The sequence below is a fragment of the Phaenicophaeus curvirostris genome, chromosome 1 (genome assembly GCF_032191515.1).
Source record: "Phaenicophaeus curvirostris isolate KB17595 chromosome 1, BPBGC_Pcur_1.0, whole genome shotgun sequence".
Lineage (NCBI taxonomy): Eukaryota > Metazoa > Chordata > Aves > Cuculiformes > Cuculidae > Phaenicophaeus > Phaenicophaeus curvirostris.
The window spans coordinates 80,414,796-80,436,142 of NC_091392.1; the positions used below are offsets into that span (position 1 = coordinate 80,414,796).

Here is a 21,347-nt window from a genome sequence, read left to right on the forward strand (position 1 = left end):
TGCCAACATTACAGTGTCTGTGGCAGGACAGAAGATATCAGATCTGGCACAGTCTGCTAGGACAATTTCCATTTCATTGTTTTTAAACCACTGTGAGCCAACACGATGAGTTTGTTCCAGGTTGTCATGTAACATCTGTATACAGGGCATTGGACAAGATTTATAATCATAAGGTTTCAGTATTTCTAGTTATTTTTTTTTCCTGTGAGGCTTGAAGTGTTATATTTTTACTGTTAGTGCTTTTTATAAAAAGTTAACACTTTGTAACTATTAACATAAATGTGCAGAAAATCTTGAAAATGCCTGGGTAAAACCTTTGAAGACATGGGGAAAAAATTCTCCCACAATTTTTCTTTGGTTTTGGATTTTAGTTTTGTTTGAGGATTTGGGTGGGGTTTTTTTAATTGCAGAAGGTGTTAATTTGGGGATATGTGACAGATCTATAAAATCAAGAAAGTTATGTATAAGGCGACCAGGCCTTCCCCAAACTCACCTTTTTTCATAGAAGAAATTTGCGTTCATAAGTGATACTGGTAGGTGATGAATGCAGAACAAACAAAAGCAGATGGTTCTTCAGACAGTATGTGGTAAGTTGTGGAAATGGTTGTGGATATTAAAAGTTTACATGTGTTACTAGGAGGATTGGGTAAGTCTGAGATAGAATTGCCTTATGGACCACAGATCACTGAATTGTAAATTGCTGCAGAATGAAAAAAACTTTGAAAAGTTTCAGTATGTATTTGCTTTGTTACGCTGCTCTGTAAGTCTAAGTTTTGTCTAAGACAGGATACCGGGATGGGTGGACCTTTGGATTGTACTCATACAGCCTCTCTCTTTTCCTCTGTTGAGTCTGTTCTATTCCTTGAAGGTTGAGGAGTCTTTATTCTGTTAGCTTGTTGCATTAGCTTTAGGAAGAACTTCATAATCTTCCTTAGATACAATATTGCTGCTTGCTCACTGTGCTGCAGAGGGTTAGAAATGGGTTAAAAATCTATGACATCTGAGAGTGACAGAGCAGGGTGTGAGTTGAGTACAGCTTCTGTAATTAGTAAAGCGTGGAAAGGCTCTAAAGGATGAAGAGGGAGTGTTCATCCAAGAGAATGTTAGGTCTAAAGTAGATTCCCCCTACAAGTAATAAGTGATGCAAATGTAGAAGTGAGTTTCTTTTACTGATGAATCTTAGTGAATTTTTCTCAGGATCTTGTGTGGTCTCTCTGTAATCTTTTATGAGAGATTGACTTTGTTATGTTAGGCTACAGAAATCTCAGGCTGCAATAACACTATCAAAATCTATGATAGCTAGAATATTACTAACGTTTCAAGTATTCGCTTTTCCTCCCACTGCCTTCCTCTCCTATGGCAACCATGAATCCTGAGGAGATTTGTAACACTTTCCCTGCTCTTCTCATCCATTTTTTTGATATCGGTTTAGTAGAAGAAAGATGCTTTGACCTTCAGTAAATGTTTTAAACTCATATTTGGAGGAAGGACAGTGGAGGAGGTGCAACAAAGAGTATATTTGCGACAGGATCAAAAGATGAAACTTGCAGTTGGTCATGAAGACATCAGAATGTATCCTGGTTCCCACTTTGCTTGTCTATGTTTGTATATATTTGTGAGGAGGGGTAAAAGCAGGAGACACATTTGTGTAGTTGTGTTCTATTGCCAATTGTTCTACACAATTGTTCTATTGTGTAGTTTTTCATATATGATTTTACATACATGGTACCTTTTTTTTTCCCCTAGTATGTGAATTCCTCAGAACCATTATTTGATTGCTGTGCTACCAAAATGAAATGTTTCTTGCAAGCTATGTGTCTGTTTTGTTTGTGCTACATATGAGTTTTTATTATTTATTTTTTACACACTGATTCATGCTATGCTGTTCTGGAGCCCCCAGACGATAATAAAGCATCAGCAGGGGTTAATGGAGACTGGTAGGGGGTACAGCAGGGAGCTTTTGTTCCCATTTTATCTGGCAGCCTGCAGCAGGCAGAAGCAGGCTGTGGCTCAACAGCTTCGTCATTTATCTCGGTCAGGTTTCACTGCTGATAAACTTCTATTGAAATGGATGGCTGCTATTGTGCTTACCAGTAGGGAAGATTTCTCATTGACTTGCTACAGGTTTAAAGCATTTTCCTGCCGTGCTATGAGGTTAAAAATGTATGATATGCTCTGTTGAATTGGTCTTATGTTTTCCTGCTCAAGTGAATATTTGTCTTCTGAGCACGTACGCTACCTGTTTTAAGGAGTAGGTTGGGTTTTAAATGGTAAGCAAAGCTTGTATTGATAGGACAATTGGAAATAGCTCTGTGTGTGTGTATGTATGTATGCTTTAAGAGGAAACAATGATGATATGGCTGATTTCTCACAGTTTTTCTGTCTTTGCTTCATTTTTCTTTATTCGTCTTTCTTCCTGCTCTCCATTCTCAGAGCCTGGGATGATACCCACTTACACCTACTAGTGGTGAGCTTAAAGAAGGGACTCTGCCTCCTATACAGATCCAATCATTATCTAGTGATTTTTGAGTGCAGCTCTAACTTGAAGTGTTTCTGCATTCCAAAATCTATTAGCCTTGCCTGGCATTACTGTCTGTAATCCTCATGATTAATATGGAAAGTCTTATATCCTGCTGTTTTTCAGCATAAGTACACGCAAGTCTTCAAAACCCAGCCTTGTCGGACAACAGAAAGTGGATGCTGCTAAGACTTTTCGGAGCACAAAAATCATGAACAGAGAGGACGTTTTTGTCTTTGACCCAGGAGCTAAGAGCTTGGCATCTAGAGAATGCTCTAATTCATATTCTAATCCTGAAATTGCAGGGCTATATTTTCCTCTGATGACAACTCCCTCAATTTTACTGCAGCCCTAATAAGGAAATTTTGTTTTTGAAGCATTCACCATTTAATTTCCAACTGAGAAATTTTGTCTCATAGCATTAGGCTTCGTATTGTGAAATGCTGATGACTTGTAAGCCTGGTTACTGATCGTATCTCATCCACCTTAGTTTGAAACAGAGGTTTGAAAATTGAGAAGAAACAACCATTGAATTCCTAGCTGTTGAACACAGCTGCTTTTGTGTACTTACACTAAGCTTTTGCAGGTATGAGAACTGAGGTAGTTGAAACAAATATTTGAAATTGCTTCTTAATGCCTGCTAGACCTTCATTAAGAAAAAAAATACAGATTTTTGAAACTAGTAGTAATGTAAGGGCTTATTACAAAAACATAGTTTATACTTTGAATGACATCTATTTGAGAGGTTTCTTTTGAACTTCCGAATGAACTTAGGGAAGAATTAAATGTCATGATGCAGACCACAATAGGAAAACTATACTACAAAACAAAACAAGTGGCAGGCATCGACCACGTATTGATAAAGTCTCTTGACTACTGAAGAGCCAGGTACAAGAATTTGAGTGGCATCTTATCTGTGGATTCTGAATGCTGAGCCAGGACCTCCTGGCTTTTTTTTTTTTTTTCAGAATTATCTCTACAGAATTGTGTCTTAGGCATGCATCTATTGCAGCTGTTCCAAATGTTGAAGTATAAAAAAAAAAGAAGAAATATATTTAAGATATTCATGCCAGTTTCGATTTGTGAATGTTCAAAAGTCAACTCCTTACTGCCTTTTGATAAATTGAGAATATCTAAATAAAATGGAAAGGTGAAAAGTTTGAGGCGCCCATTACAGACCACTTATGTTGATGAATCTCAGAAGTTCTGAGGGATCTGCTATCAACAGACAGTTACCCATAATGGAACAGGGAGAGGTTCCCGGCACCTTGCAACAGGAAGAAGATAACAAGGTTAGATACAGCCAGAACTCTTGTTCAAGATTAACTTGGCTCTGTGATCTGGGCACCAAGCATGGTATTTTTCTAAGAAGTGAAATTACTGCCCTAGAATTATACTTTATTACAGAAGACTTGGACGTATGAATTTAAAATGGTTCTGCAGTCTCGAATGGTCTGCATTTTTCTCTGAAATCTGTGGGTGGTTTTCATTCAATGATATGTAGATACTTTCACTTCAGTAAATTGCCTTATGTTGCATTTATAGAAAATGTTAGAAGTCAGCACTTCTGCAGTGTGTCTTCCTTTACCCTAAAGTAAGTGTTTAGAATAGATTGGATGAGTCCTCCTCTAAAAGCACATATTCTTCTCTGTTAACTCTAAGGAGAGGATGGGGGTTGTGATGTCAAAGACACATATCCGCACTTGAGATGCATCTGAGCAGAAGGTTGTGCTTAGTTCTATAACCTTTTTGAACATTATCATCAATATTGAAAGCTTACTTTTCTCAGACTTGGTGGTTGCTTACATTTGTGAAGCTTGACTGATACTTTCCACCTTGGAAATTACCTCACAAGCTTTGCTAACAATTCAGCAGTCCCATTTTGCTGATGATAGCTGTGTAAATGGGCCTCCCAATGGCTTAGCATGTTTCTAATTGAAATACATTTGGATCCCACTGATGTTTCATACGTGCTTCCTAGATTTTTCCTGTTTGAGTTTGGAAACTATATTTTAGTTTATGTTCTTGTCTCATCTAGAAAGTAAGAAGCCTCTCCTGGCAGTTAGTATCAGTTACCTTAGGGAAAACAGAACATTTCCCCAAACTGAGAGAACTAGAGCCATCAGCTGACCTCACCAAGTGTGACATACTTCAGGTAATATTTGAAGGTAAGCTAGGGAGTCATGTGAAGACATATCCTGCATTTCTGATTCAGCTGAGTGCTGTTTGTCAGTCTGCTATTACCCCTTACTCTCCAATGTTCTGGCGTATTTTTTTCCCTTCTTCCAAGCTTAGTTGCATTACTGTGCAAAAAAGATTGTACTGATCTTTGACCTGGGGTTCTTCAGGAGCATTGATGTGACCTTCTGATCCCTCTCAGTAGTTACTCAGCTTTCACACAGGTTTTTTCTTTAACTCTGAGATTTTATAGTCCTAACCTAAACTTTTTTTCTGATACCATTCATGATGTAACTTTGCAAATGTCTGCAAGAAAAGGCTTATAAGAAAGTTAATACCTTTTATTAGGCAGGTAAATACCTATGATGGAAAACCAAGCTTTTGGACATGCAGAGACCCTTGGAATTGAAGCGATTTATCAAAGGGAGCTGTTGAATCAACTTAATAGCTTACTACTGCCAAAAGTGGAAAGTATCCCAGAGCCCTCCCCTAGCTTTGCACTGTCTGAGTCACTCATTGGACTGTTCCCTGAACTATTCGGATTTGCCAAAATAGCAGAAAACTTTCCACACTTTTTCCCTCTACAAAAAAAAAAAAAAAAATCAGTTATAGTTGCTTATGGAGGAATCTGGAAAGCACTAAGTTAGGTAGAGAACAAATTACAAGTAGGAAGTTCCTGGAGTAAAGTACTGAAAGAAAGTGACTTTGGAAAGGAGAGAACAGAAGAACGTTAGAAATTGTGTTGCTGAACTCAGTCTCGTAAGCTCTGCAAACCACCATGGGGATTCATGTTGGTCTTTGCTAGTGTTCATTGCTTCCTGTGAAGCATGTGGTTGCTCATAGGACTTAGTTGACAAATGGGCATAGGCATGTTACAACATAGCAGAATACCCCGAGACTGTTGTCACTCCACTTTATGTATTAACATACCAAAACTAATTTCCATAGCCAAGCATCTTTATTCACTTTGTTTTACAACTGATGATTGTTTTTCAGTTGTATCGTCACAGAGGAGCCTCTTTTTTTTTTTCCTGTGAAAAACCTCTCTTCTCATCCTGTTCATAATTTCAGCTCAATTTTTTGTTGTAGTCAGTTCGTTACAAATGCAGGGAGGGGTTTTGTGCTGCATGAGATTGCCTAAAAGTCATATTTGATTGTCACAGTAGTTATAAACTCCTTTCCCTGCCTTCTTGTCACTTCACCTGCCTTGAGCTGTTTCATTGAAAACCCAACCAGTTGTTTCTAAAATTAAATTCCATCTCTGAGAAAACAGTTCTGTTGTTGGCATTGATTGATCAGCGAGCTAGGAAAGTTGTCCTATTGTGAAAGAAATTTGATTATAACAGTGTCTGTGGCATGATAGAAAAGGCTATTTATTAAGTTAATCTCTTTTCTGGTTTTTTTTTTTACATATTTATCTTCGCTGCAGTCCTATTAGGAGTATTATCCATGCTCAGGAAGATGATGTTTTGAGTTCTTTGGAAAAATTATTAGAGCTCAGAAGTAAATAGAGGATACTGGGGAGCTGTTAAATTAGAAATTGGTAATAGCCATTATAAAACAATTAACAGTAAGAAATTGTACAGTTGGCTGGAGGCATTTGGTTTCTGAAGCAAATATGAAGTGTTCCAGGTATCCCTTCTACTGATTTCCCAGGATTTCAGTGCAGTGAAGAGTTGGCCTCCCATCCCATACGTAAAACTTTTCTTAACATTTTGGAATGAAGGGAAAATATTTTTAACAGTAAGTTAATGACATAAATGGCATAGTTGTCTCAAGTTAAAAGTTTTGATTGCTTCATCAGGGAGGGTAGATCAGGACATTTTTTAGAGGAGACAACTAATACAATGGGAAACATAGACAAGATGTCCCTTTTTTCCTCTTTTAGAGCTTCTGTTTTATAGTAGATGTGTTAATTGTATGACTTTACTGCAGTAAAATAATTGTGGTCTGTTCTGTTTATGTTGCTTAAAGAAGCAAGTTGAAAATACATAGTTCTCAAACCCAGTCTGGAAAAAGTTCATGTAGTGTTCAGAAAGCATTCTAGCTATCTTTAAGAGTTATTTTTGAGACATATGGTGCCACAGGTTTTTTTTTTTCCTTAACTAAATAAATTGAATGAGTTAGTGCTGTTTTTCATTTCTCTGATATAGTAGGATGTACGTTTAGGTTGAAGATTAACAGTCATATTCTTGATTTATAGTGTCATGACTTAGTCAATATGTGTGCATCAAATAAGCAGCACATGTAAGTATTTATCCTTGAATAATCAGGGCTGAAATAACTAGGCCTAAACCTTTAAGAATCCTAAACTATAATATAGGCCTTTTTCAAGATGCTTTTTCCATGGTATGTTGAAATATCTGGGATACATGTGTTGAATTCAATATTTCAGAGCTGTCTTACAGTAGTAGATGTTTGCAGTCATCTTACACAGATCATGATTATTAGTGTTAATGATAAAACTCATGAGAAATTCACTTATTCACATAACTGTTTTTTTAGCTGTATCTGTTCCTAGATTGCCATGGTATGACCCATGCTGAGACTGTGAAGGTGGCAATGCTTTATGACGTTTTTCTGCTGTCTTTCAAACTATTGCAAGGAACCCACCTTGTCACTAGAACAATTCAAGAGTTTAAGGGTTTAAGGTCTGCTACGGAAGAGTTTCTGTGATGTTCCTGTGCCAAAAGGTCGTGGATTTTTTTTTATTGTGCTGAGAGGTAAACCACATGTGAGAGTACATTTCAGCATGAAAATAACAAGATAGTGTGTTCTGCATTTGTGGAGCATGTAACACACAAAATATTGCCACGGAGTGAGAACATTCTCTTATTCCTTATCTTTTCAATTTCATCCTTCCTTTGAGTCAGTGAGGAGAGATGGTTCCTAGCTGTGGTCTCTGCTAGAAATATTGTAGAGTGATACTTGAGCAGGGCAATTGAGGTCTTGTATATTAAGTAGGGTCTCTTGACTTCTCTAAGAATCAGGAAGCTTGTACTGGTGAAGGTTCAGGAATCAAGAGACTGCGAAGGTCTCTGTCCAAAAATTGTCTGTCAGCTTTTAAAATCAGGTCTTATGTTCAAGTTATTCTTAGTCGTTGGTTATGAGATGTTCGTATCTGACATTAGAACAGTTCGTGGATTTTTACGAAATGAAGTTTTGGGAGGTTTTTGTGTTTTGGTTTACTGATACGTATATATTTGTGAAATAAATAAAGGTCTGGCACCATCTTGTATTGGAGCTGAGGGCTTTCAGTCCATCACAGAGGCCTGTTCCGTTCTTATAAGTAATCTTTAATTTTCTTAAGATACAGAGTTAGTAGCTGTCGTGTCATTTATAAATGTTCAATTTATAAACTTCAATTTATTGACTTCCTCTGTTCAAGTCCTGCTGAGAGAGAGCTCAGCATGCATGATACTTAAGTGCTCCCTGGTTATTTATAACTACATCCACAAGAGAACCCAGGAAACTGCAGGCCTATTAGTCTTACTTCAGTCCCTAGGAAAGCAATGCAAGAGTCCTGAAGCCTTTCACAAGCCAAATGATGCAGGTGATTAGGAAAAGCTGAGAGGGATTTACAAAGGGTAAACATTCTACAATGAAATAACATTTTCTGTTAACATAGAATCATAGAATAGTTTGGGTTGGAAGACTTAAAGATCATCCAGTTCCAACACCCGTGTGATGGGCAGGGACATGTCCCACTAGATCAGGCTGCCCAAGGCCCCGTCTAACCTGGCCTTGAACATCTCCAGGGATGGGGCAGCCACAACTTGCCTAGGCAACCTATTCCAGTGCCTCACCACCCTCATTGTGAAGAAATTCCTTCGTATGTCCCTCCAGTTTATATCCATTGTCCCTAGTCCTGTCACTACTTGTCCTTGTAAAAAGTCCCTCCTCAGCTTTCTTGTAGCCCCCTTCAGGTACTGGAAGGCTGCTCTAAGGTCTCCTTGGAGCCTTTTCTTTTCCAGGCTGAACAACCCTGACTCTCTCAGCCTGTCCTCCTATGGGAGGTGCTCCAGCCCTGTCATCATCTTTGTAGCCCTCCTCTGGGCCCGTTCCAACAGCTCCATATCTTTCTTATGTTGAGGATTCCAGAACTGGAAACAATATTCCAGGTGAGGTCTCACAAAGGAGGAATAGAAAGGCAGAATCCCTCCCTCGATCTGCTGGCCACAGTTCTACAGATGCAGCCCCGGTCAAGTTTGGCCTTCTGGGCTGCAGGTACACACTGATGGCTCATGTTGAGCTTCTCATCAATCAGCACCCCCAAGTCCTTCTCTGCAGGAAGAGGGAAGAGTAGTGTTTACCTGGACTTCTGTGAAGCGTTTAATGCCATTTTCCACAGCAAATGGATATGAGCTAGTGTGGAACAGCCTAGTCTGTACTGCCTGTGGCCTTGGTCTGCTAGACTTGAGCAGATTCCTAGTCCTGTTTGGGCCTTGCATACCTTTGCCAAGGCTCCTGCACAAGCTCTGACCATTATTTTCACAGACTTGTAAGGTGTAATAATTGAGCTCTAGACTAAAACCAAGCAAATTACAAGTGTACATTCAATTACTGTACATTTAAGTCCCAGAGTATCAGAAAGGTAAATTTACTGCATTAGGCTTTTTGTCACAGTTTATTACTGGTATTCAGGAGTGAATTTGAATCCAAGTTATCTGATGGAAAGACCTTTAGAATATAACACTGTGCAGTCCAGTCTGTAATTTTAAAATAGAAGTGATACTTAAAAGTTTGTGAGGCTTTTATTGTTCCTGCTAGCCATTAAGTGCAGCATCTTAAAATATTGCCACATTTTCTGTGTTAATTAATTTATTTTGAATAAGCTGTATTTTCATGAGGCCATAGGCTTGTATTCATTATTATTCTAAGATAAATGAAGCCCTTATTCTACAGGCAGTATATCTACTATGTTTCCCAAGGAGTTAATTTTTCTACTTAGCTTCATATTTTTTCATGGAGCTACTTGCTCTTTTAGTAAAGGTAGTGTTTGTGGTTATACCACATCTGTTTCCTGTTGTGGTCTGTATTCTCACTGTGGTTTGTAGTATTTGGGATGGCCTCAGAATGTGAAACCCACACCACATTGTGGTTAAAGCAGCGTAAACCACTGGAGACACTTCCTCGTGGTAGGAGAAGGTGGGTTTCTCGTATGGGGGATTCTGTGGCCATGGGCTTCACTGTGAGCGGATCCATCTGGGGCTGGGGAGGGGGAACGAATGTGTAACAGTATTGGCTGGGACTCAGTTGTCACCTGAGTTTCAGTATGTGAAAAGATGATGCTGAAATCCTTTGAAGTTGGTTTATTACTGATTTTTTTTTTTTGTGCTGATTATATGTATCGTTCCTATATCTTCTGCCACTTTCCTTCTGCCTTATACCTGACTGGTTCTGTAGTCTATGGATGGAATTATATTCAAATATTCTAAATTGCAGCTGAAGTGAGGCAGGCAATGTGGTGCCATGGAGCTATTCATACAGAGTTACCCAGCTGCTAATTGGCAAATGTTTAAATTAAGTAATTTTGCACAGATGTGCTCATGTAAGACTGCTGTGGGAGTAGGGTGGCAGGTATGTGTAAGTGCTTTCAAGTAGTTGCCTGTTTTGTCTAGATGACGTAAAACTATCTTTCAAAATAACCTGTATGTGGGGAAAAAACCAAAATTGAAAGCAGATGCTTAATCCTGAAGATCCTCCCTTCTCTTTTCCTGACTTTCAGTATAAGAGAAAGCTTATTTGAACACCTCCTCTTTTAAAGTTTGCAAAAGAAAGTTCATCTGGTATCATACACCTTCCAACTAATTCTCTTTGCCAGTAGCCAAGTACCCCCTTAAATACAGAAGCTTCTTCCTTCTTGTAAGTACAAGGCAAAAAGCGTAGTATCTAAAAGTACTGCTTTATGGTACTGATATTTTGGTGGTTATTTCTGTGTGGTTTTAGTCGGTTCACTTTGCAGCATCTGTTCGTTCTGTATTTCTGTTTGGGCTGCCTAGCAAGCACTAATTGCCATATATTCATTAGTTGCAAGCAAATGGCTCATCTCTGTAATTTAAGGGGGGAGAAACAAGTTATTGCAGGAGCACACAATGACTGTGTTATTGTTAGGAAGAGGTGGTGGGGAAAGGGGATGATCATTTTTGCTTGGTAGTGGTTTCTTGAGGGGATGGTGGGCTTAAGGTCTGGAACTCAGAGTTTATCTTATGGATGTTAAATCTGTATCCCTGGTTCTGAAGTTAACCATTAGCCTGTTGTTTAGCAACCTTATTTGTCAAAACAGAGTGTAGGAGGCGTGCTGCTAGGAATTGAGAGAGCCAGCAGATGCTGAAATTGTCTGAAGTACAATAAATGGAATAGCAGAGCTTGTTTTCGAAAGCAAGTCCAGAAATAAGGCAATTATGCTGGGCACTGAGCCCATCTCAACAGTCTGTGATAGGAAAAGCTGTGTTTGGACTTGGTTATCAGTGTAAAGGATATAAGCTACAGCTTTAGGATGGTAAAGCTTGAGGTGTTTAAAAAGCAGGTAGATGAGTTGCTTGGGGACACGATTTAGTAGTAGACAGGTACAGTTGGAGTTGATGATCTCTGAGGTAATTTCCAGCCTAATGATTATATGATTCTAAATGCAGCATAATGCAAAGTGAAGCTGCAAGTACTGTGCTTGTCTTTCTAAAGAGTTTAACTGAGAATGCAGGAATAAATACTTCTAGTGATGCTCATCTTATCTTTGTGATGCATGTGCGTTAGTGCATGTGTGGAAGTGCGCTGTAGATGACTACACCAAATGTTTTTCAGTAAGCCAGTTCCACAGAGTAATTATGAGGTTTTTTTACCAAAGTAAATATGGAGCCTATTCCTACACATGAACAAGTAAGCCCTTTCATGTTTCGGTAGGAAATGTGCACATTCAGTTCCCATTCTGACCTACTGAGGGTAAATGCAGTATTATCTGGAATTTTATGACAGGGAATAGTTTTAAGGAGAAGCTGAATTATTGTGAAGATTAAAGCCTTTTCTTCCACTTTTTAGTGAACTTAAAACTGGCATATTACCATGCTCATCATACTGTATGCTGAGAAAAGCGGAGAAACGGAACTGAAACTCCTATTCCTTTCCTCCCTTCTCAGATGTGCTTGGGTTGTCAAAAGACAGGACTTGCTCCAGACTAGCCCTCTTGTTTCTCATGTGCTAGGAAATTCTTCTGACCACAGAGCATCAGCCATCTACTAAACCAATTGATCCTGAAGGCTGTCATTGCAAAGTCTTTGGATTTGAGCCATGGGAAGAATGGGAAATCATACAGACTTCTCTATTCCACCAAGGGAAGTGAGAGAAGTTTGAAAACAGTGATTTAACAAGTCATCCTTTTCCAAGTCCTTGACTTGGAACATCCTTTGATAGTGGGAAACATGATTTAATATTTCAGCAACTCGAATACTACCTTGACTTTTATGAATCATGTTATTTTGGGGATTTTTTACAGTAAGGTGGTTGGTATTTTTCTTGGAAGGGTAATATGCATGCTGCAAACTTAAACTGTGTACTTGAGTAGAAGTAGTTCAGAAAGAACTTGTATAAAATTACAGTGCTGAATCATTTTTAAGCTTCTTTTGAAACAGGGCTGTTGCTCCTGTCAGTATGGTACTTTTTCTAATAATACATGGCATTCGTAAGATACTTGATCACTTGAACATGCACACATATGTTTAATTAATCCTTCCAGTGCCTCTTTGAGGAAGTTAGGTATTACTTCTTTTTAGCAGTAAAGAAAAATGACGCAGTGAATTCAAGTGTCTTGATCAAAGGCATGCAATTATTTACAGACTATTGCTGTTCCTTCTAGTACAAAAAAATACTAAACTTCATTTTGAAGAATGTAAAACTGGTTCTTTATTCAGACTTGGAGATATAAGCATATTCTATAGATCTTGGCTGTTTGCCTCCCAGCGTTTATGTGGGGCCTCCTCTTATTGCTAGCTGTAACCTGGGCGAAGTTCACTTGGGAGGCTCTGTGGATTGCAAGATTCTGAGCCAGAACTCATTGAGATTGTAAGCTTGTCTTCATTTGACTAAAATGTAGTGTCTCCCATTTAAGACTAAATCAAGAGACGCAAGTCAGACATGAGAGAGAGAGGCAACCTCCAATAGGCACACATAATATTAGTTCATAAAGCAAATATGAGGAATGTTGTATCATAATTTCAAGATGCAATCTGCTTATGAGAATAGCCTTATATATAAGTGGTCCTCTGTGGTTTTTAGAATAAATACCTGTTGAAATAGACTTCTGCAGAACATTGATAGCATTTTGATGTCTAGGAGATTATTTTTTAATTTAAAGTTTAAGTGTGGAGCAGCTGGTTAATAAATCTCTGATAAATGGTGAAAGAATTACTCTGTACATGTAGTAAGCTTGTGTTCATGTGTATCCATAGGTCATGAACACTGATGGAACTGGGAGAAGAGTTCTGGTGGAGGACAAGCTGCCTCATATCTTTGGATTCACACTGTTGGGAGACTATGTTTATTGGACAGACTGGCAAAGACGTAGTATTGAACGTGTGCATAAGCGAACAGCAGAGAGAGAGATCATCATAGATCAGCTGCCTGATCTAATGGGCCTAAAAGCTACAAACGTCCGCCAGATAATTGGTGAGTGAGGCTGCAAGTAAAATGCAATAGAAAATTTTAGCAGTGCTGTTCTGCATGTACCACTTTGTACACTTTTTTGGTTTTTAGAAATGAGTAGAACTTAATTTTATTTCATGATAACTGCAGGTTGCAGTTTGATGGGAGAGAGTGGATTTTTTTTGTGAAGTAGTTGATTTCTCCAACTCGGAAGATTACCAGCTGGAAAGCAACCAGATACCCCCCAGAATGGATAATTTTCTGCTGCTTTAAGGAATTGGAGCAGTTCATAGGTCTGAACAACCCTGGATCCAGTAAGGGGAGAAGAAGGATCATGAAAAATGAGAACTTCTCTTTGTAACAGCCAGCTATTAGATTAGCCCAGCTGTTTATGAAACTGCAGCTGTAGCAGCTTTTCATCTTGCAATCTGCACATGTGCTCCTGGTATGCAAAAGCTAAGAATGAGCTGTTTTTAGTCTGTTCAGTGCTTTTCACACTAATGTTGCAAAATCATCTTTAAAAATAACTAGAAGTACTTTTTGCCCTGTGGTGCCTGTGGTGTGAAAATGCAGGACCTAGCTTTAAACTGGGTATCATTGGCTATCCAAACACTGGTAGCGGTGCAGTTGTGGCATTGCAGAACTCATCGCATTCCTTGAAAATCCTGCTGTATGGGGCTTGCAGCTCCTTTCTACCATGTCTGGATTGTACCCCAGGGAATTAATCAAATCTAGTTGAGGTGTATCTCTGCATTGCTGCTACCACGTTAACAAGATGCCCTGCGGTGCATGCGTGTTAAATGCAGCCCTCTTTCAAACTGTTGGGCTGATTGACCTTGGTAATGCTGAGCCTCTCTTAGTATGTGGATTTCCAGCATGTGCAAGGTACACGAGTGAGTATTTTAAAGAGCTGCTTTACTAGCATCCTGGAGAGAAGAGGCAGTTGAATGGATGTGAAAATAGATCTGCAAATTTTCCATTTTTAGGAACACAGTTGGAACCAGTGTACTGTAAAAGGCAACAGAACATACACTTGCTTGTTTCCATAGTTAACATCCATTCAGTGCTTGTGATGCGCATCAAGAATATCAGCACCTACTGGGGTCCAGATCTTTTCCCTAGTGCTGAGTTTGTTTCATGGGATCAGGAAAACAACTGGTGGCTTTCCAGCTGCGTAAAGTAACAGGAATATAAAAAATTACAGGAAATGAATAAAAGTGAATTAATTCCAAGAAAGCTATATGTGTATCTTAAAGGACTCAGTGTCGTTGATGGCAGAATACAACAAGAGGTCAAGAAGAGGTCAAGAGAATACAACAAGATCCAGTCTTCTGAGACTGGCTTCATCTTCCATCTGAAGTCAGTTTGTAATGATTGCTTTTGCTTTTATTGTATACTCCAGGTACAAACCCTTGTGCAGAGGATAATGGAGGCTGCAGCCACCTTTGTCTGTACAGACCACAAGGCCTTCGCTGCGCTTGCCCCATAGGCTTAGAGCTTATCAGTGATATGAAGACCTGCATCGTCCCAGAAGCTTTCCTGCTGTTTTCTCGGCGAGCGGATATCAGACGAATCTCTTTAGAAACTAACAACAACAATGTGGCTATTCCACTGACTGGGGTCAAGGAGGCTTCTGCTCTGGATTTTGATGTGACAGACAATCGAATTTACTGGACTGACATTTCACTGAAGGTGGAGGTTTATTCCATATTGACTATTAAGTTGTTACAAAGTTCTTGAGATGACTTCTAATGGGTTATGAGTATGGGGGAGCTTGTGTGGAAGGTAATATTAAGGGCACAGAAAGGAAGCCCATGTTTGCCAAAAACAATTTGGTTCCACCCTAATGTTACTGCTTGACTTTCAGGTTTCTAAGTGGTCAAAATAAATCAGGGGATGCCTGAACTCTGATATATTATCAAAACATGATTCTAGCTGTGTCTGCTATGGCAGGCTGGTCCATGACTGCAAAAGTTGAAAGAATTATTTTTGAATAAATGACCAAGAAGAAATGGTACTCAGTGAAATTAAATTAAAATATCGGCACTGAAGCACTTGTACTGCTGAGCTGATCAGCCGTTAGGTTCTTGCTGTTCTGTCCTGGACTTTTTCATTAAGCTGCTTTAAATATTGTTCCATGCTATAACACCGATACTTTTGTATAGTCCTGGGAGAGCCAAAATATTTCTCCCTCGAAGCTGGCACTGAGTTAAGGTCACTTTGGCATGTAGACTGCTTAATTGAACCAGACTAGTTATCCCATTTATTTCCCCAGTGAAACGCTGTTGTAATTGACAGAGAATACGTTCATGGAGTACAGTAAATCATTACTTCTGAATAGCAGCATTGTTCGCCTTGCAAATAAGTAGCATATTGTCAGATCCTCTTTCCTGCGAGATGCCTGAAATCTGAAAGTGTTTAAAGTGCAACAAAGAAAACAACCAGCCCAATGACAGACTGGTAAAATTTCTAATTTGCCTGTGTGTCTATGTATCCCTACAGACCATCAGTAGAGCATTTATGAATGGCAGTGCACTGGAACACGTTGTGGAGTTTGGCTTGGATTACCCGGAAGGCATGGCTGTAGATTGGCTGGGGAAGAACTTGTATTGGGCTGATACTGGAACAAATCGTATAGAAGTGTCAAAGCTGGATGGACAGCATCGTCAAGTGCTAGTGTGGAAAGATCTCGACAGTCCCCGGGCATTGGCGTTAGACCCTGCTGAAGGGTAACTTGCTGATTTAATTTTATGTTTATGAATTGTGAAAAACAACATCATAATTCTTCCTCTAGGGCATGTTAGTTAGGCACTGCATATAAATCCTGAGAGAACTGAGCTGGGAAACATAACCTGGTAATTTAGCACAAGGGCTGGAGGAATACGCTCTGTATGTCCTGAATAATCATTAAGAATGCTACAAAAAAAAAAGAGAGCAGCTCATTAAAAAGGGATTTATATTTAGTTTTTTAATTAACCACAGAATCAAAGAAGTTTTAGGTGTATGGAATTCATTAATTAGAAAAGGCTGTAGCTTTGAAAAGAAAATATTTGTCCTTTTAAAAATGAGGATCCTTTTAATCACAAGTTAAGGTTCAATAAAGGTATTAAATGATTTAACTTGAGAGTGGGGGAGTGAAGCTTATTGTCTGTGAATAAGGAGGGTGTTTGTTTCTTCAGATAAGGGAGCCTTTTTAGTTGGTATGGACAACAGAAGCAAGGACAGAGTGGAAACAATTATATCTGCCTGTCCCAAAAATGAAAGATTTCCTGAGAAAGAAACTTCTCAGCTGGATTAAAATGTAATAGTAGAAGTAGAGCAATAAGCAGGGGGAGGGAGAAAGGAGTAGGGCAAGGCCAGGCAAAACAATTTTGCTTCCAAAGTAGCTCTTCTGCTATGAAATGCTTATTTAACATTACCTAATTACTACAAAACCTTTTTGAGGTTATACCAGCATTGTATTAGTCTTATTTTACAAATAAGGGATTTTCGTTTTCAAGTGTTATGGAATTATCACATTTCCAGTGACACTGCAAGTTAGCGCAATGCAGAGAACTCTGCAGCACTCAAGCAGTCCTACTGTTTCATTTCAACAAAGCGATGGCAACTGTGGCAGTGCTTAGTTGAACAGAGTTCTGTTCTGCCTCCAGTAGGACATGGAAATGGGGTTAGGCCCTGATGTGCCAGGAGTTGCCTGGACAAGTACATTGGAGCGCGTCTTAAGACCAGATTGTTAGATCCAGTTTCTCAGTTGTAACAAAAGGTTGCTACGAATGATTCTGGTTTTACACTGGGAATAGCTTTTTCCAAGAATTATTATAATTCAATGCTTTGTCTCTTCACCAGAGACCAGAAAAAAAAAATTAGTTTAGTTTTGAGCCTGAATGCCTGTTCTCCCTTTTGTCTTATAGCTGAGCAATGTCATTGTACTTTATATGGAAGTTTTCATGGCATTGCTACCATGGGGACAATTCTAACACTGAGGTCTGTACTGTGTACAACTTGCAAAATATATGCACAAAATGCTTGCAGAATTTTTCAAGGACAATTGGCAGGTGTTCCTGGTGTCTAAAAAATATCTCTGCCTTGATCATCAGTTTCTGAGGCAACTTTTCCCACTGGGTGGTTGGTTGAAATGAGAAGCTTTTTGCAAGTGTTAAGTGTATTATAGGGTAAAAGTGTGTACATGTTGGCTTGCTGTGTCTCACTCATTTTTAAAATGGCTTTATATTTTGGAAGAAGTGACTTTACTTGACACTGAATGACCAATATACAGCTCTCTACTGTACAGTGCCTAAAGAAAACTTAAACATGTACAAGTCTGTTTCTGACAAATGAGGCATAAACTGGCACATAAGTATGTAGTAGTTCATGCTTTTTCACCAGTGGAAATGCCATACAGGTTTGTATTGTTCTGCCCTTGGTTGAAATGTAACAGTGTTACACAGCTGACTGGGTTGTGTGGCGATGAGCAGAGGCATCTGTTAATGGAAGTACACTGTGTATCTATCTTTTTTGTATTCTTTCATTTGATGGACAAGGAATAGAAACAGAAGCTGAATACTGCGGAAAATATCTTGCTAAATAACAGGTATAAATGAAGGTACCCAAGTGCCAACCTTTTGCCTCTTCACTGGCATGCATTGATTAGTTAAGAATGAAGTATTTTCATACAGAACTTGCTGGTGAAAATCCAGCTCCAAGTGGAAAATATAATTATGGAAGCATTTTGAGAAAACTCAGCTTCCTTACTTGTAAAAAAGAAAGAGTGGAATGGGGCTTAATAAATGCTCGGATTCATGGCTCTTGTTTTTCTCACATTCTTTTTATGGATTTTTATTCTGTTTTGTTTCTCCGCTTAAGTTCTCATGTGGATAAAGGTGATCTTTTTTTCCGTTTGTCCTTTTAATCAGGTTTATGTACTGGACTGAATGGGGTGGTAAGCCAAAGATTGATAGAGCTGCTATGGATGGCACTGAGCGGACTACTTTGGTACCGAATGTGGGACGTGCTAACGGCCTTACTATTGATTATGCTAAAAGACGACTGTACTGGACTGACCTTGATACCAACCTGATAGAATCCTCCAACATGCTAGGTGAGCCCCAGAGCCCTGGGCAACGTCGTGGGGATGCTGCTGCTTTTTCACAGTTCTTTGTGGCAAGTTATTGCTTAAATAATGCAAAGATAAATATCTTAAGACCAAAATAGATTTTTCCAAACTCACACCTTTAACATATGCTTCTATAATTGATGTTTATGTAACACAGCATTTAATGAAGCCTTGATTTTCTTGTAGATAATATAGTTGTTCACAAAGTTAAAATTATACAAGCTGTACATGTTTTCAGTTATATGTAGGACAAAGCTGTCAGCTTTCAGTGTTCTAGAGAACCTTGTTTTGCTGCTCTGAAGAGCACTAGCAAATACATAGCAAACACTTCATCATCTGTAGAAAAGTAGAGAGAAAGCCAAGATAACAAAAACTTATTGGACGTTTTCCACAACATAATTTAATACAATTTGGTTTTTGATCTTATTTTGTATCCTCAGGGTTCAGGCATTTCCTCCCAGTGTCCTTTGCAGACTGAGGAGCTTTTCTTGGCTAGTACTGGTCACTGAGGGGTGGTACACTCTCATGCTGGGGTCTGTGTGATGGTTTTATAAACTGGTCGTTACAGCTAAATGGAGGTGGAATATTTTATTCTTTCATTGTCCCAGAGTACTGTGCTGAGGACCCAAGCCCTCTCATGTTTCCACAGTATCTTTTTATAACTTCTTGGCCCCCACAGGAGTGGACTGTCTTGTTGTATGCCAAATTATTCTGATTAACGTGACCACTAGCTAATTTTTAAGGCTGAAGGAGTTAGTCTGCTTTAAAAAGTATATCTGCAGTGGTGGAACAAAGCTAGAAAAAGGTCAAAACAGGAAAATGCATTATAGGAGTTACATGTAATATAAAGGCTTCAGCTTCTCACGTATTTTTCTGTGCTGTTGAGGCTGGCTCAGCGTTCCCCTGTGTGCTGTGGAGTGGGACAGAGCATTAGAACTCCATTTTCTCTGTGGCTAGTGATGGCAGAGCCGGGGGGGCTATGCATCCTCGTCTTCTCTGTGCAAAGAGGGAATGACTTCTTGCTTCATTATCTTTCATTCATTTTCTGTGACTAGACAGCAGGGCGTCCTGTGGTAATGAGGTGGCTGAAATAATTTCCCAGCCCCACCATGCCCTGCTTCTTAAGGTCTCTTAACATTTCCATGTTATACACACTTAACTGTTTCCTGCCTTGAGTTTCTGACTGTTTCTTCCTGTTACAGCGTTCCAGAGACAGATTAGAGCATTTAATTTTTGTCATAATAAAATGTAGAGTTTTATTAAGCTCATAAGAATTCTCTCTGTAAGCAATGGGCAGACACCCAAATGTGGTGCAAGAGATGCTGAACTGGGAATGTCAGGATCCTGCATCTCCTTCAGAGGGAACTTGTTTCATTCAAGGAGGAGGGAAAGGACAGAATCTTCCTGAGAACTCTGATAATTTTCAAAGCTGAGACTTTTTTCTTCAGTAAAATACATTCTCTTCTGTGAATTGCAAGCAGCATTTTGGAGGTTGGACTAGATGACCTTTAAAGGTCCCTTCCAACCCAAATTGTTCTATGATTCTATGATTGATAATTTCTGTGATAGGCTCTGAGACTTTAGGATGGTCTTTTGAACATTGTACGTCACTTTATTATTCACTTTTGGAATAATGAAATAGTAACTTTAAAGTAATTATGTGTTAACCTTTCTGTGCAGGGGACCTGTCCAACAGCATGAAGCAGCATTTCGTTTGTCCCTGTATAATTTTGCTTTTTCTCTCCCTTCCTTTTTTGAAACAGGCCTGGACCGTGAGATTATAGCTGATGACTTACCTCACCCATTTGGCTTGACTCAGTATCAGGATTACATTTACTGGACAGACTGGAGCCGGCGTAGCATTGAACGAGCCAACAAGACCAGTGGCCAGAACCGAACTATCATCCAAGGGCATTTGGATTACGTTATGGACATCTTGGTCTTCCATTCCTCCAGGCAGGCAGGCTGGAATGAGTGTGCTTCTAGCAATGGTCACTGCTCTCACCTGTGCTTAGCAGTCCCTGTTGGTGGTTTTGTCTGTGGCTGCCCAGCTCACTATTCCTTGAACTCTGACAACAGGACTTGTAGTGGTAAGCTGTAATGAATGAATATAAAACAGAGAAGCAGATGTTTAGTAACAGAATTTTTAACGTAATTTTCTAATACTGAAATACTACTGGCTTGTCAAAGAAGTCAGGATATTAAAAGCAAAAAAGACAGTATCACAGTAAAATATAAAGAATGGCTCTAGTTAATCTTTTTAGTGACTCGGCTAATCTGTAAACAGGAAGGCTAGAATGCTTTTGGTTTTGTATTTGTCTAACACTCTCAAAGTGCTCTGTTTCTTTGCTTATTTGTTTCTAATCTTGCCTGACGTAAAGGATATGTGATAGTTTGGTCTACGTTCTGGACTTTGCTTAGTTTTAGGTGGGTCAGGATTTAGTTCTGTATTAATTCTGTTTGCTAACTGGTAAGATGCTGAGGTGGGCCACTGTCGTACCCCCAAAAGTGTTTCTTCCTCAGTGAGAAGAGGCTTAGCTCCATGGTCAGAGCATTTCAGATTTCTTGATCTCAGTGCAGCCAAGCCCCAATTTTTTATTTTTTTTTAATTGTTGTGCAGAATTTGAACTGCAAGGCCCCTCAGGCTGCGTGTAATTAGTTTCTAACCAAATAATTTATCTGTCTTTCAATAACTGGCTGCCAGCGAAGCTCTGGATTTTGGCAGTCACACTGGATGGCTGATTTCCACTGGTGTTATCCAGATTAGTCAGTAGGTGGAGAGATTCATGGTACGGAGAGACAGATTGTATCTTGTCTGCATTATGCATGAGTAGAGAGAGCCAACTGCTGCTTTAAAGCCAAAAGCAGGGCAGCTTCTTCCACGAATGCCACCTCATGGCATTT

At 39.2% G+C, this 21,347-nt stretch overlaps 1 protein-coding gene across 2 annotated transcripts in view; it reads left to right on the forward strand.

Annotated features, from left to right (window-relative positions):
- Window positions 1-21,347, forward strand: part of LRP6 (LDL receptor related protein 6) — a 704,489-nt gene that overhangs the window by 80,407 nt on the left and 602,735 nt on the right. For both annotated transcript variants that reach the window (XR_011337960.1, XM_069863528.1), the window contains exons 8-12: window positions 13,138-13,354; window positions 14,733-15,022; window positions 15,833-16,059; window positions 18,244-18,428; window positions 20,207-20,533. Coding sequence is in view for 1 of the 2 variants with exons in the window: in XM_069863528.1 (XP_069719629.1) it covers window positions 13,138-13,354; window positions 14,733-15,022; window positions 15,833-16,059; window positions 18,244-18,428; window positions 20,207-20,533 (1,246 nt within the window). In the remaining variant the exon portion in view is untranslated. The remainder of the gene's footprint in view (window positions 1-13,137; window positions 13,355-14,732; window positions 15,023-15,832; window positions 16,060-18,243; window positions 18,429-20,206; window positions 20,534-21,347) is intronic.